We start from the raw sequence: 16063 nt of genomic DNA, 5'->3' as shown, positions 1-16063 counted from the left end.
AAGTTCAAAAGAACTGCATTTATTTATAATAGAAGTAAGATTATAAAAGTCTCTTTTGATCAATTGAATGCATCCTTGCTGGATAGAAGTATTAGTTTCTTTGAAAAAAACAAAAAAAAACAAAGTACTAACCTGAAACCTTTGATCAGTACACTATGTGGTTATCAAATGTTTTAATACCACTGTTAAAACTACACATTATGTAGCATCTCTCTATGCAAGTTAGGTTGGCATTATTTTTGGACTATGTTTGTGCAATCACATTATACTGTTAATTTAAGTCAGATTTTTACCTTCAAATTCTGAATTCTCTCTTAATTCTCTTATCACAATCTCTAATTATCCTATAATTAAAAAAAAAAGAAAAATCTGAATCTTGGCTGAATGGTACACGTTTTCTCCATCAACAAATGCTGCTTTTATGCATTGCCTGTATCATTTATATTCCTATCACATGCATGTCCAAATGTAACCTCAGCATGCAATATGTAGTCATCTGAATCATGTAATTATATTGTTCGCATATCAACCCAGATGTTTCCATTTTAGTGTTTAAGCCTGCATCTGTTTGGCTCAATCTTTTTTGGAATATTTTGCATTTCTCTGCTAGCACACCACTTTTATATGTATGAAACTCACAGTGGGACACTGAGTGAATGCTAATATCTCTGTAAGCAGTGCTTAAAACACCTGAAGTGGCACATTAGCTTGGTTTGTTCTCATTCCTTAGCTAACTTTCACAGTATTTCCATTTTTTTAATCAAAATGTCACTCATTTTGATAAATAAAGGGCCACTTTATTAAGAACATCCATACTAATTAATGTTCAGAAAATATGTAATTGTTGTGTGCTGTCATTTCTTGGGGTTCTTTATACTTATTGTTTAAAATGTGTAAATTTGTTTATGTCAGCATTATCCATTAGTGTTAAATATGAATGCCTCATTATCATTGTAATTTATTTGTAAGCACTACATGAAATATAATAACGTAACATGCCCTTTAAGGTGTGATATTTGTTGCTGTTCCTCGTGTTTCTCAAAATTATTTCAAGATGCCTGTCTGTCCTGGAGCTTCAGGAAAATGGCATTCTTTTGAAAAATGTTAGTTTAACTTTGGATTGTTTTGATAAATTGAGTCGTGCAAATTCTCACTCTTCATCCAACCCTATTTTTTGCTGGATTTTACTACAGATGTCAGTGAATGGCAGGTTTGACTCATAAAGCAGTATGTGTGGCAACAAAACAACTTGCTTTATTTAACTGGAGACTTTTAAGTCCATGATTAGTCACAATGCCCCAGACAGTCTTTTAAGGAAAGAATGAACAATACAAACAGTATAACATCAAAAGAAAGTGGGAAACTATTAGTCTTGTATGGTTTGCGTGCACAAATAGCAGCTTGCACAAAGTTTTGTGTATTTGTTGAAGGTGAAAGTCTTAATTTGAAGGAACTATTTTGGCTTTTTATGTGGTTAAATAGTGAAGGTCATTGTAGTTTTCAGAAATGTCTTTACAAGCCCTCACAGATTTGCTCATGATCTGCCCATTCAGATGGGATCCCAGAGTTTCTCACTCTACTGATTCTTAAAATTCAGCCTATGAATGTCAAACGGTCCTCAGACCACAATAACTTGATGGTTTTCTGAGTTATTTGGTCTTTTGAACCCCTCAGATGCTGGAGTATCTGTGCTTCCCTCTCTTCCTGGTTCCCATGTGGGGCCTTTTGACAGAAACCATTTCCTCTCCCTTAGAATGAGACCACAAGCCCCAACTGCGTCCCTCAGAGGTCAAACAGGAAGGCCCCAAAGTAGCTGGAGGAGTCTTCTGCATACACAGCTGTGGGAGAAGACACAGAGATGAAGATCTCGTCGCCTGCACGAAGTTCAAACAGGCCCCCCTGGTAGATGGAGTGAAGGGCGTTCTCGCTGTCTGGAGACCAACATTTGGTGCCCACACCCTTCAGGAGCTGAATAGGGCGGGCGTAGGCGGTCTTCTTGTAGACGCACTGCACCACCTGGTGGCTGTCAGAGCCCGAGTGGTGATCGTCGATGGAGAGGGTGAGATAACGGAAGTAGACTTGGCCGTAGAGGTAGTAGCGGCCTGCGCGAGGGATACGCAGGCGTCCGTTGGACACAGTCATGTTGTGCAGGTGGGAGCCGAAACTCTGGTTCCCCCAGGAACGAACGGGATGGCGACAGGACTGGTGAAGGTCAGTCTGAGGGGTTAAGGATGTCGTACCTGGTATAACAAGAAAGGTGCAACAAAATTTGATCACCTCAGTGTACAACAGCAGTTCTGCTTCAGCAGAACACTTCTCCATATCATTAATTAATGTGAACCTGAAATCCTTAAAGTGGTAGTTAGGGCTGTGCAAAAAATCGAATGCGATTTTCATGCACATCTCACCAGTAAAGACGTTCCTGTAATTAGAAATATATATCTCCAGCTCGTGCGTTCGGATCAGGGTTGCCAGGTTTTTACAACAAATCCTGCCCAGTTGCTTCTCAAAACCAGTCCAAAACTAGCCCAATCACGCTTCGAGGTGGTTCCCCGATAAAAATTGCTTCCCGGGGTTAAAATATATGTTTTGTAGCAGGGTTGCCATGGTAAAAAATCGCATTTTAGGGGCTAAATATCACGTTATTTGTATTGGGGTCGCTTCAACCTGCGGAAATGAAAAACAACCTCAGACTTGGCAACACTGGTTGGCATTTACTACACTGAGCCGAAATTCACTGACAATCTACACAAAATCGATGTTAAAATCGCAGGCAATTCTTTGTCGATTTTGAAAACGATTTTGTGTTAGTTTTCGGTAGACTACGGCTCTGTGTAGTAACTGCCTCTCCACCTGTAGCAGTGTTGCCAAGTCTGCGATTGTTTTTCATATCCGCGGTTAGAAGCAACCCCAATACCAATAACGTGATATTTAGCCCCTAAAATGAGAATTTTACCATGGCAACCCTTCCAAAAAATGTATATTTTAACCCTGAGAAGCAATTTTTTATCAGGGAACCTCCTGGAAATGTGATTGGGCTAGTTTTGGACTAGTTTTGAGAAGCAACTGGGAAGGATTTGTTGTGAAAAACTGAGATATACTTCTAATTACAGGAGCATCTTTACTGATGAGATGCACATGAAAATCGCATTCGATTTTTTTTTGCACAGCCCTAGTGGTAGTTTACCCAAAAACCAGATCTAGATCTTCGGAACACAAATTAAGATATTTTTGATAACTTCTGAGAGCTCTCTGACCCTCCATAGACAACAATGCAACTGCAATGTACCATTCAAGTGTATGTCAGAATGTAATCAATGTTGTTTACATTCAGTAGACAGCGGGCGCATGCTTAACGTAAACAACACTGATTACGTTGATTACGTTGTAGGGTACTCTCCAAAATGGCGGAAGACGGTATCTCAGGGAGAGGAATTGCTGAATTATGTTATTATTGTTTTCTTTGTGCACAAAAAGTATTCTTGTAGCTTCGTAAAATTATGGTTGAACCACTGATGTCACATGGACTATTTTAACAATGTCCTTGCTATGTTTTTGGACTTGGGAAATTAATTGAGTAATTAATGACTGCATTTTCATTTTTGGGTGAACTAACAGGATTTGTTGTCATTTGTGTACCCATGTCGTCCTACTGCTTTACTGCAATAAACGTGCATTTTTAATTAGTCATGGATTTTTTTTTTCAAATAGTCTCTTCGTATAATCAGATGTGCTTTTGGATATTTGGAGGTGAATCTCAAACTGATGAGCTGAAATAGTCCAAGGCACTTTTATAGTAAAAATAAAAAGCCTTTAATTAACTGAGCATTAAAACAGCTTAAAGTGTAGATCTACGCATCTCGGGTACACAGCCTTCTTCAGGGTATTATTACTTCATGTTAACTAATGTAGGTCACTAATGTTAACACATCAAACCTTATTGTATAGTGTTAACAATAAATGTTATGGTATAATTTAAGTTGACCTTTATTGGTAAACTATGCAAACCTTGTTTTCCCATGGCAAAACACGGTCCATTAACTCTTTCACATGGCATTTTTTGTGAATGTGGGAATGTCTTACTGCAATTTGTTTGTGACCACAAAGCATTTGTTCAGCTTTTTTTCATGGGAGATATCAGTTGAGTAAACAGTCCGAAATGTTTTCGTTCTGTTACTGGATTACTAATGAAGTGGTTTGTTAAGATTGTTTCCAGAAGGACAAGAGAGCTGTAGAAACTTAAAGGATTGTTTTGCTGACACGAGTACAGGCTTCTGTGATACACACACCCAAACATGCGGGCAAACTCACCCTGCAGTCCACTGTCTCTGAGAGTAAGATGAGCTGACGGCCGTGGGCTGCCGGTGGTGAGTAATTTTGTACGTGGAGGGATAGCGACTCTTTCTGCGAAACACAGTAAAGAACAAAGAGTGAACAAGTCAACAAAGCAAAAAAGAAACATGATTTCAAGTCATTTAAAAATATAGATGTACTAGACTTGAAAAGAGACTGTAGGTTAGTTCAGGTAACTAAATCGAAGAGGAAGAAACACTTGAATTCCTGGGGTTTTAAGTTACCTTGAAAGGTGTGTTTCGAGATGACGTTTTCTGTCACCTAAAAGAGAGCAAAAAATGACTGCACCTCAGATTTGTGAGAAAATACAGAAGACAAAGGACATGTTTATACATATATTTCTGACAATTATAGGGTGCTACTAAAGTACACGCTCCTGATTTGGTGTTACACATTTGAAACATAACATCACTAAGACATTTTCCACATTTAAGTCCATTTAAGAAAGACAATCCAACCTTTTTTCTGGAACACCGGAGTGGCACAAAAACAGTTATGCCACAATTGACAGAGTAAAGGCCTCATTAAATTTGATTTATTTGGAGCGTTTTTAGAGCAACAAGCCAAATCAAATATTTTTTAGATCCATCAGGCTCCAGATTTGACAGTCGTCTTGGACTTACTTGGATGTAGCTTTATGCAAAAGCAGAAAAAAAAAAAAAAAAAAAGAAAGATATTCAGCTACTGTTGCTTCTGTAGAAATGCCTATTCACAGTCAGCCATGACTAATTTATTCAGTGAGCTATAGTGCCCAATACTACAGAGATTATAGAGATGAATAGTGAATAGCATTTTTCTGCTCATGTGATCTCAGTATGGCTGTGGATGTGCTCTGTGTTAAATAAAACATATTTTATTAGGTTTCTAATATGACTGGAGTCAATGGTTTTAAACCTTTTTCAAACATACTACTAATTCTACACTTTTATATATATATATATATATATATATATATATATATATATAAATAACTAAATACACATTCAAAAAATGTACTTATGAGGGACCAGAACTCTGTTGTATGTAATCTAGTTTCCAGAGGAAGAAACAGATCAATGCTGAATGTTTTTGTGTGTTGAAGGTTGAAGCTATTCTCCCACTGGTTATGTGCATATCTAAAGTGCACCAGGTCCAAACGCCATAAACAGACTACTTGCCATCACTTAGGGTATAAAAAACACATGCTCTACTTGCATATTTATTAAAAAATATTGCATGTCTTTACCTTGGAGATGTAAGCTTTGAGTCCTTCGGCCAGTTTAATGCATGGCTCACCAAAGAGCTGGACCAGGTCATCAGGCACATCCTGTTCTTTCTCCAGAGCGTTCAGAAGACCCAAGCACCTCAGCTCCTCCACCACACCTTGTGTCCGAGCCTGTGAATGACAAATTCATCAGTCCACTTAAAAATGCTTAAACGTGTCCTCATGTGATGGAATATCCTAAAGGCTTTGTTTTTCAGGAATACATTACAGAATTTTCTGAATTTAAAAATAAATGTAGCTTTTAACTCAACTACATCCTCTTAACCCTTATAAAGGTTTTTGGTCTTTTTTGACCGATTTCTATTTTTGTCCCTTTATTTATATATATATATATATATATATATATATATATATATATATATATATATATATATATATATATATATATATATTGGTTTCTTTTACATATGCAATCTATACAAAAAAAAATAAAAATAAAAATGGACTCACTGAGTCTAAGTGGTCATAAAAAAGTCAAACCTTGGCCGTCTGTGGTCAAAATTGCCCGACCATAGGAAATTAATGGGAAAGACCCTAAAGTGAAGCATTTTCAAAAAATGTGTTGATTGAAATCTGTACATCAGCCACATTGCTGAAAACACACAAAAAATGAAGGAGCAAGACTGTAAAACATCCAAAATACAAAGACCCCACCAACGAACTAAGCACAAAATCTAGTATTCTTTCACAATAAATGACAATAAATGTTGTCAGCAATGTCACCCAAATACATAAAATGTTCATATTTACCTTGTTTCAACTTACAGAAGTGTATATTTTTATTGTAGTAAAGTTCCAAAAGTTTCAATTTGTTTATACAAACAATGTTGAAAGAAAAAAATTACATATAAATTAGAAATTACCAAAAAAATCACCTTAAAGTGCAAAATTTCATTGTCAATATGTCAGGGAAAATAGTGCTGTGGCATTCATTTAAACAAAAATGACCGCCAAAGTGTGACTCTTTTTTTAAATAGCTTAGGAGGGTTGAAAATGTCAACAGTATTAGGGAATAATATCAGAAAACAGACTTTTCTGTTCAATATCATCTCTGCATACTTTTACTATAGCCACACACACATGCACAAAAAAAAACAGGCCTTTTGGGTGTTGAATAAACAAATTCCCACATTGGAAAACTATTTTGACAGAAACCACAAGAATATATGATAAGGGGGAAAAAAAATATTAAGAGTTTCTAAATGCCTACAGATCCGCCTGTCACTAGAGAAACAGACTAGACCATGTGAGGACAGATATCTGATCTAAGGCTTCTGCGGCTGATATTTTGGCTCAGTATTACTGTTTTCAGGACCCCTTTCGTATTGTGTCTACTGGCCCAAACTGCAAAACCCCCTCTTCATGAGTTTTAATAAAGCAGAGGATTTGAAAGTAATTCATATGTTAATTAAGCCTTACAGCCTTCCTCTGGTTTAATTAAAGTTTGTATTTATGCTGGTAGAGAGCCCAAATCTTTGTTTATCTTTTTAGGGGAGTTTTCTAAACCACTTTCGGCCTTCTGAAAAGTCCGTGACCAATAACCTTTTTTAATTTAACTTTTTGAAGAGATACTTAAAATGACGCATTTGTTTGTTTTAACAGCCAGTGAAGGAAACAAATTTGCTGAAACAATATCAACGATAACACAAAATTATTAACATTCAGTCATTGTGCAGCTTGCCTCACGGGACATTTTCTGTCAAGAGTTTGGCAGCTTTGCCACACAGCACACAAATAATGTGTCAGAATACATAGGACACCAGTCAAAAAAAGCTATTAGCAGAGATCGGATGAATACAATGCAAGCTTTGGACAAGAATTTAGCAATTCTGTGTGCAAAATTTATTGAGCTGATTCATTGCATCATAATTATGACAAAGAGCCATGACCTAATTCCTGTGGCAGCTAAACACAGTTATCACCATCCCAAAACTATAGTCAAAGAAAATAGCAGTGCTGACACAATGAAAACTTGTAAACTTGATACCAAGTTGACAGCATGTCAGCCTGCAGGATAAGAAAAAGATTTAATGTCATTTCCATATGATCTCCATTATGATTTTACAATGCACACGAGCTCTAGTTTTGCAGGATGTTATGGGAACATAGGCTATACATTTTGAAAAGTTCTGCAAATAATATAAAGTTTAGAATTATATAGACAGTGCATACTTGCTCCATAAATCGCATTTAACAAAAATATTAGTAATGCAACTTTTTGTTCACTGCAGTTTTACCTCTGCCATTGACATGTTTAAGTATATGAAGAGTCCTGTGGTCGAGGCGACTTGAAGGACAATCACGATGACCACAACCGCTGTCACCCACAGCCTGGATGGCACTTCGAGACGACTTTTGGCCTGAACCATGATGAATGAGCTCGATTCGCTACTAACAGACTGTAAATATTCGCAGTTGCCTTCGGATGCGGCGGCATTCCTGTCGAGTGACTCCAGCACGCGCTGAGGAGGGGCTGCGGAGTCCGGGTCCATCTCTGGGACTCGCTCAAGAAGTCTGTTTTTTACCTACCACCAAGCACAAGAAGTCCGAGGAGATGAATAGGTTTGAATGACAAGAATATCATCTTATTAGCAAACCGAGGTTCCAGTGAGTCCTTCGAGTTTAGCGACAACAGAGACGTAGCGGTGAAAACACGGTGCCGCGCGGAATAACAGAGTTTGACGATAGACTACAATATCATCCGCTCTCCATCCTGCCTTCTCGGTTTTCATTTGACACCGCCTCATGCCTCCCTAATTACCTGTATCATGTGCAATACACACTTTTCACCTGCAAGCGCTGTGTAACGTTAGTAATAAAATAATTAGGCTAAATTAATCATAAAATAGAGTAATACATCAGTGAGTGAGGGATAGTTAAACCAAAATGAGAATTCTGTCATCATTTCTTCATCTTCATTTTGAATGAGTTTCTTTTTCTATTATACACAGGAGAATATATTTTGAAGAATGTTGGTAGCCATCGACCTCTAGTAGCTAGTCCTTTTCCTTTTCTATGGAAGTAAACGGCTACCGTCGACTGTTTGGTTACAACAGTCTTCAAAATATCTTTTGTGCTCAACAGAAGAAAGAAATTCATAGGTTTGCAACCTCCAGGGTGACTAAATGATGACACAATTTCCATTTTTGGGTGAACTTTCTCTTACGTAAGCAGTTTTAGCAGTTGTTGTAGGCCTAACCTCATTTTATAAATAAAGCCTATAAACTTAAGCCTACATACTTTGTGGAGTAAATATGTATAATATCACATATTTTATGAATAGGCACAAATTGATTATGTTTAATGGATTAAACCTGAGAAAAGTCCTTGATATTCATTAAACTGTAGATTTTTGTTTTAACATATTGTTTTAAATAACTATCATGTGTAGGCTACATCCATCTTGGTTTGTTTATTTATTTACTTATTGAGCATGCAGGTATTTTCATTTTTAGAGGCGTGTTTTGTATGTATTTGTATTGTGTTTTGTATGGCAGATGAATGTAACAGCTATTATTGAAAACACTGCTATCTTAAAGGCTTTTAATAACAAATTAGGTTTTTAAAATATGGTTAGTCTGTGATTTACCTCATCTTTAACTAAAACTTGAACTAAGGCAGATTCTTACAACATGCTTTAACTTCTATGAAGGGGACATTTTTATTCAAATGTATTAAATGGATCGTGTTTAATTAAATAAGTAATAAGTCATCGGTATAGTCATTTGGTCTAATAGGAAAGCATAAAGACTGGAATTTATACTTTCACCACTGGATTGTTTACCAGTTGTTTCCTGCCTCAGTATCTGTAAGCCTATGGTCTGAACATCACTCTTTATAGAAGATGTTTCTAAATCAGAGCTACAAACTAAAGAGCTATACAGGGAAAATTCATGCATAGATTGTGTTTATTTGATTTCCGGTTCATGGAGGATGATGGTATGTCTCTGAAGTTTAGCTGATGGGGATGGAAGACAGATGTTTTGAACTCTGGAGAGCAGCCAGTGGGTTACGGCCGCCCCCTGATTCCCCACACCCACATACATCAGATTCAGGAGGGGCCGAGAACAGTTTGAGAAGGGAACGACACAATAAAAATTCATTTGCAAAGGGTTGAAAATAACAATTTCCTACTCAATGCAATGACCAACTAAAACCCAACCAGGTTTTTGTGCAGATATTTAATCATGTAGTGAACATATTTTAACACGATAGCCTACATTCTCTTATGGAAAAATATTATAAAAAAAAAAAAAAAAGGATTTGACTTATGGTTTCTTCTGTTTTATTATTTAACGTATAAAATAACCTATTTTAAATGTGCAGCAAGAACAGAACAATCCCCCCTTTAAGGGGCAGATATATGTATGCAGCTGTCTTTAGCTTTTCCAGAGGACAGCTAACGTTTGGGGAATTCTGTTCGCTAGCTTACAGAACAGCTGGCATCAAAGCCAGGATGAGCTTGGAGCAAGAACTGGAAATATGATTCACTGTAGTGGAAAAACACATGGCATGTAAAAGTATGACTTCACACACCCTTATTATATCTAAATAAGATACAGGATTTATTTAGTTTTTACAACACATTTATTAATTTGATTAGCTTTTTCAGTGTAAATGTGCCTTTTCAAATTGTACTTTTTTTTTTTTTTTTTTTTACGAATTATATATTATAATTTGCCACTTCTTACTGGTATTGTACACAGTGTAAATGTTGAATAATATGCATCCGTGTAATAAACGTGTTGTTGTTATTTTTGTGTTATTATGAAGGCCACGAGAGGGCATCGTCTGTTTTTTTCCTGAACCGGATGAGGCGACGCTGTGGGTGGAGTCATCGAGTTCAGGCGGGAAAAACGAACACGTGATGACGCAACACGTTCAAACACACTTGTGTTTATGCAATGGCTCCGTAGACAGTCAAAGAAAGAGAATGGCTCCCATCAAAATAAAACATATCGTCTCGTTTACATCACAGGTAAATATCTGATCGAAATCTAATGTTAACAGTCTGACTCTAACTCTGTTCTTTATACTCTAACAACTATTTTGATAACGTTCATGAATATTACGTAATGATGATGTTTTGTATAAACTATTCTAGCACCTGTACAGTTACAGTATAGAAATACAAAAAAAATAACTTATATGAATAATAGTTACTTATTTTTCATTCATTTAATGTGCATTACGTGAAACTTAGCATGTTATAACTATACGAATGTACACTACATGATGCTTAGCATGTTATTAAGTAGTGTAATAATGTCTCTTAATCTGATTAATGAAAGTTATTAAAGTGTTACCTCTAATAACCCTCTCTCTTGCATGACTGAATCTCAGGACAGTAAAAATGGTGTGAATAATCTGTGTGAAGACAGTAGCAGCAGCAGACCATGGTTGTGCAGTGTCCAGGACCGCAGTGGAGTCCTCAGGGTGGAGTTACAGATGGAGCGAGCCTCCGCTATAGGATTCATTGATGTTGGTGTGTTGGTGTCAACATAAACATCACCCACTATTATCTGATATGTATTCTTGGTCTATTAATGCTCATTCCTGTCTTTCTTTGTAAAGGCAACTGTGGCTCTGCGTTCATTCAGGTTGATGTTGGCCGCTCCTCCTGGTCATTAGACCGTCCTTATGTCACCCTGCTGCCCACCGCAACACTCATGAGTCCAGTGGACTCCAAACAGGGCACTGGCCGGCAAAATGTGCGCATGTTTAAAAAAGGTATATACCTTTGCTACAAACTCAACTCTCTGCTATTCCTCACTTAGAGGTCGCATTTGTGATTCTCTGTGGGCGAAACACACCAAAGACATTTTTTAATTGAATGTACTAAATTTTATTTCAATAATATTTGTACCGTGATATTTTGTATTATGTGTGGATGTCATAGTGCTATAGACAATTTTAATTTCTAAATTATGCATTATTTATTTCTCTATAAAATAATGTTAATGTTAATACTAGAAAATATTTCATGTTATTTTAAGTTGCAAATAATGATGGATATATATTTAGATGTTATTAAAAAAAACTGTATATTTATTATTTTTGTATGTTTTTGTTTTTCCCATTCGTTTCCTATCATGTTTGACTGAAGATCACTAGTGTAACTGCTTTTTAAACAAACTTTAGCCTTTTTTTAATCATGTTCACCTTGTTTTGTTCATAATGAAAGTGCATGTGACTGAATTGTGTTCATTGGCATTGAAAGACTGAGGTAATGATTTAAATGTGTCCATGTCCAGTTGATTTTCTCCCTCAAGCTGCGAAGGAGAGCTGGGACAGACTACGAGTCACCTGCACTCAGCCTTTCAACAAACGGTCACAGTTCGGTCTGTCCTTTCTGCGCATCCGCACCGTGGAAGACGAGGCCGAAGATTCCTCAGTGCAACATGAAGATATCACTGGTGAAAATCTGGTGAGAGATTTGATGTTTTTTTTTTTGAGTGTGTGTGTGTGTGTTTAAAACAATCTGCTTTTACTTCTACTTCTATATATCCAGCATCACCGCAGCTGGTTTAATTGAGTTTAATCGATAGGTGTTGTTTCACAGAGCACACCAGAAAAGATGACATCTGTGATGGAGTGGCTTTCCAGTCCAGCTATCCAAAACACATTTTTTGGACGAATCACAGGGTTTGTGTCTGACACTTAGTCTTTGTTTTAAAGCTATATGTGTAGTAGCATGATATTCAGAAGGCACTCACTCTCTGCTCGTTTTCAGGGATGTCTCCTCAGAGCACCAAAGGAATGCTGGGAGTTTGAGTCGGGCAGAGCGCATGGTCAAAGCTGCCCACTCAAACAGATGCTCCTTGTCAACATCCCCCTGCAGTACCACATCCAGCACAACACCTCCGAGAGAAGATAACCTGAAATCCCCACCAGGCAAGTTGTTATTTGGACACCACACAGACAGAGTGGAAATTTTTTTGTTTTTTCTAAATACTAATGTTGTGTCTGTCTTTACGGGCCAAATTAGGTGGATTTAGGACTTCCAGTAACCAACTAAAGGCCCCTCAAGAGCAAAAGAAGAAGTCAAAAGCACGGTATGAACTGAGAAAAAAAAAGTCTGATTTGAATGATAGACAGATTGAGGTCTACAGAGTTTTGTTTTGAGTCTGAGCACAAAAAAAATGGTCATTTGACATTTTTGAACCTTTAAAATTACAGTGTTTATATATTTGATAATATTATTTAATAAGAAATAAATAAAAACAGTAATATTGTGAAATACTACAATTAAAATAATTGAATCACAATTTTCTAATTTAATGTGTTTTGAAATGTATTTAATGGCAAAACTGAATTTTCAGCATCATTACTCCAGTCTTCAGTTCACATGATCCTTCAAAAATCATTCTAATATGCTGATCTGCTGCTCAAGAAACATTTCTTATTATTATCAATGTTGAAAACAGTTTAATATTTTAATGGATACTGTAATACAGATTCTTCAGGATTCTCAGATGAATAGAAAGTTCAAAAGAAGAGAATTTATTTAATAAATATTTATATTTTTTGTAACAGTATTACTGTTTTTATTATTATTATTAATGTCTTAAAAAATGGAACAATATATTTCTATATTTATTTATGCAGTGTTTTATTCTTAATTATTAAGACTAATTTATTCTACGTGTTTACAAGAATAGTCAGGATTAAAAAAAAATATTTACATTATTATGATATTAATTTGTTTAGTTGAGAGTTATATTTAATGTATAAAAAATATATAATTTTGAAACAATCTAAAATTATGATGCATAACATGACCGTCAGGTTTTACACAAATTTATAGAGGTTATGCAGCTTGGGTGCTGATTTTATTAAGGAAAAATACTTTATTAAAATCCTGTTTTATCAAAACAAGATTGCTAAGAACTTAAATTATGTAAATTCTGTCGTTTGCATCAAAATTTCTTAAATGAGAAAAGTGCAAAACACAATTTTTGTTTTACTAGTGCTCCCAGTCTGTATGCACTCTTTTGTAAATTTTCTTCACTCTTTATAATCTTTATAGACCTGTGTATTTTGTATTCAATGATGGTCATTCAGGCAGAACCTTATAAGCAGTGGCACTCCACAGAAGAGATCCAGACCTACAGCATCCACCCATGAACCCAGCTCAACAAGCTCACACAGAAGTGCCCACCAGGCTCCACAGAGCTCTCCTGAGACCAGATGTCCTCTTTGTGGAGGTAATGTGATTGTGTACATGCCAGCTAGAGATGATTTTTGCAGGCAAATAGATCTGCAGCCCACTGTGGCTCATAATTTACAGTTCACAAGCTCTTCATCTATTTCTTTTGCTTTTTGTCCACATAGAATGCTTCAGTCCTGATTATCTGCCTTTCCATGCCTCCACCTGCCTGGATTCTGATTCAGCCGAGCTCACAGGTGTCAGGGAAACAGAGCTCATGAGCTCACAGTACTCTTCTGCTTTGGACTCTGGCGCAGATGAGCATTCGGTTTCGTGTCCTCTTTGCTCCTTCCGATTCCCCCCAGACCATATCCAGCAGCACGCCAGCACCTGTGGAGACACGGTCGAGCCAGGTTCTGTGTGGATGAACTGAGAGAAGAGCACTGTGGACTCAAAAACTTTCTCAGAATAGCAACATACAAACAGAAATCAGGTCTTCTCTTGGTTTCTAAGGCCTTGGACAAAACGCTGTTCAGTAAACACTGTGTATCCTACCGGCTTATGCCTTCCTAAAAAGACTGTTTTTATTGTTTATAACATTGGTCATTATGAAATGTTTGACTGGCAAACATGTTTTGGCTGTAAATATGTTTGTCGTCTTATCTGCTGTTCACTCTCTTTGTGATATCAATTAGAATGCTAAATAAAACCATTGTCTGTGATTGAGTACACCATATTGTCATAAATGTAAAATATATTATTTACGTAGTTCAGATTTGTCATTTTTTTCAACAAAAATAAATACATCTTTTTGGTTTAAAAGTGATTACATATACAATACTGTTTAAAAGTCTGGGGTAGGTCAGATGTTTTATTGTTTTGTTTTTCTTAAAGAAGTATCTTATGATTATCATAGCGGCATTCATTTGATCAGAAATACACCAAAAATGGTAATACTCTGAAATATAATATAAATTTAAACTTGATATATTCTAAAATGTAGTTTATTCCTGTGATAGCAAAGCTGAATTTGCATCTGCAAATTCTTCAGTTTTGAATCCTTCTTAAATCATTTGGTGCTCAGAAATATTATCAATGTTGAAAAATGGAAGAGCTGCTTATTATTATAGAAACTGGTAAAACATTTCTGAATTGTTTGATGAATAGAGAGCTTTTATTTGAAATTATCAATGTTTTTACTGTAACTTTTGTTCACTTTAATCTGTTTTTCTGAATGAAAGTATTCAATTCTTTATCATATTTCCTTACTGATCACAAGCTTTTTAACTAAAAAAAAACACATTAAATATTTTCCTTTTTAAATAAAAATAGCCTGGAACTCACACACACTAACCCTGTGTCGTTGAGGCCTGGTGTTTACAGAGGTGTTGAATGGAGGAAGTGCACTGATGGAGGTGTATAGTGAGCTCTAATGGGATGCAAAAAAATGCTATGGTTGTGTTTATAATTGGCCGTATCCTTTGGTGAATCGTAGCTGTTATTTGGTTTGTTCAGAAGGAAATCATTCATCTGTGTTTTGACTCCTCGGTGGTAGACCATTGGACTCGCTTAACTAGTGTCTGAATCATTCCTCTCAGATCAGGATCGTCGTTGAATGCATTTTGGGGCTGCTTTGCTTTTTGGACATACATTGAATATGTAGGACATCCATTGATACAATCTCCCTGTAATATTTATACCCTTAGTGTGTCTGATGATGGAAATCCTCACCGTAAGAAATATGCATTGTACCTTTTCAAAACTTATTTTGTAAGCTTGTATCAAGTCTTTGGAATTGTGCTTATTTTTTAGACCTGATATGTAAGGCACTACAAAATTAGCAGTGTATTTTTCTAATTTATTACATTTTTTCCATTCTTTTGTCACAAATTTTATTATCAGCATAATATCTTGGGTAAAAAGTTACAAATTTTGGTAGTGTATTTCATTTAGTGACATAAAATGACTGTGAGGGACCGAGAAGCCAAGAACAAGGAACACAAGCGTTGCGCAACAAATGGGTCTTTATTTGAACCCCAAAACAAAATAACTTTACACACTTACAACAAAAACAAACAAACAGAAACCGAGATCAAAACAATTGGACAAAAACAAACAAACTAAAACTGACCTGCTCAAATGAACAAAGCAACAGTTTATAAAGGAAGGGATGGGCCCATTACAAATTAAGAGGGGAAACAATTTAACTTTACATACAACATATAACCTTACATAAATCAAAATCAAAACAAACAGAGATACATTGTAAATAAAGATAAGGAAAGCAAAATGTAATC

At 36.1% G+C, this 16063-nt stretch overlaps 2 protein-coding genes across 2 annotated transcripts; one reads left to right on the top strand and one right to left on the bottom strand.

Moving 5' to 3' along the window:
• Positions 1–107: 107 nt before the first annotated feature.
• LOC113038445 (tumor necrosis factor ligand superfamily member 10-like) lies at positions 108–8317 on the bottom strand. The gene is made up of 5 exons (XM_026195852.1): positions 7855–8317; positions 5579–5728; positions 4578–4614; positions 4312–4404; positions 108–2240 (listed from the first exon to the last, which is right to left on the bottom strand). Exons 1-5 carry the CDS (start codon positions 8107–8109, stop codon positions 1783–1785), a joined length of 993 nt encoding a protein of 330 aa, XP_026051637.1. The 5' UTR covers positions 8110–8317; the 3' UTR covers positions 108–1782.
• A 2134-nt stretch (positions 8318–10451) lies between these two features.
• xndc1 (xrcc1 N-terminal domain containing 1) lies at positions 10452–14536 on the top strand. Its single transcript, XM_026195851.1, has 9 exons — positions 10452–10595; positions 10961–11102; positions 11192–11347; positions 11872–12044; positions 12180–12262; positions 12351–12511; positions 12606–12672; positions 13682–13824; positions 13952–14536. Exons 1-9 carry the CDS (start codon positions 10485–10487, stop codon positions 14197–14199), a joined length of 1284 nt encoding a protein of 427 aa, XP_026051636.1. The 5' UTR covers positions 10452–10484; the 3' UTR covers positions 14200–14536.
• The last annotated feature ends 1527 nt before the right edge of the window (positions 14537–16063 follow it).

The sequence above is a fragment of the Carassius auratus genome, chromosome 21 (assembly GCF_003368295.1).
Source record: "Carassius auratus strain Wakin chromosome 21, ASM336829v1, whole genome shotgun sequence".
Lineage (NCBI taxonomy): Eukaryota > Metazoa > Chordata > Actinopteri > Cypriniformes > Cyprinidae > Carassius > Carassius auratus.
This window is presented reverse-complemented; position numbering and strand designations above follow the sequence as displayed.

Bases quoted from the DNA above. Each gene is read 5' to 3' on its own strand.
- LOC113038445 (XM_026195852.1), bottom strand. From the start codon at position 8,109: ATGGACCCGGACTCCGCAGCCCCTCCTCAGCGCGTGCTGGAGTCACTC. The intron at 4,405-4,577 runs GTAACTTAAAAC...TGTGTTTCGCAG, and splicing joins CTCGAAACACACCTTTCAAG to AAAGAGTCGCTATCCCTCCA. The intron at 2,241-4,311 runs GTGAGTTTGCCC...TTGTTATACCAG, and splicing joins CAGAGACAGTGGACTGCAGG to GTACGACATCCTTAACCCCT.
- xndc1 (XM_026195851.1), top strand. From the start codon at position 10,485: ATGACGCAACACGTTCAAACACACTTGTGTTTATGCAATGGCTCCGTA. The intron at 10,596-10,960 runs GTAAATATCTGA...ACTGAATCTCAG, and splicing joins TCGTCTCGTTTACATCACAG to GACAGTAAAAATGGTGTGAA. The intron at 12,263-12,350 runs GTTTGTGTCTGA...GCTCGTTTTCAG, and splicing joins TTTTTTGGACGAATCACAGG to GGATGTCTCCTCAGAGCACC.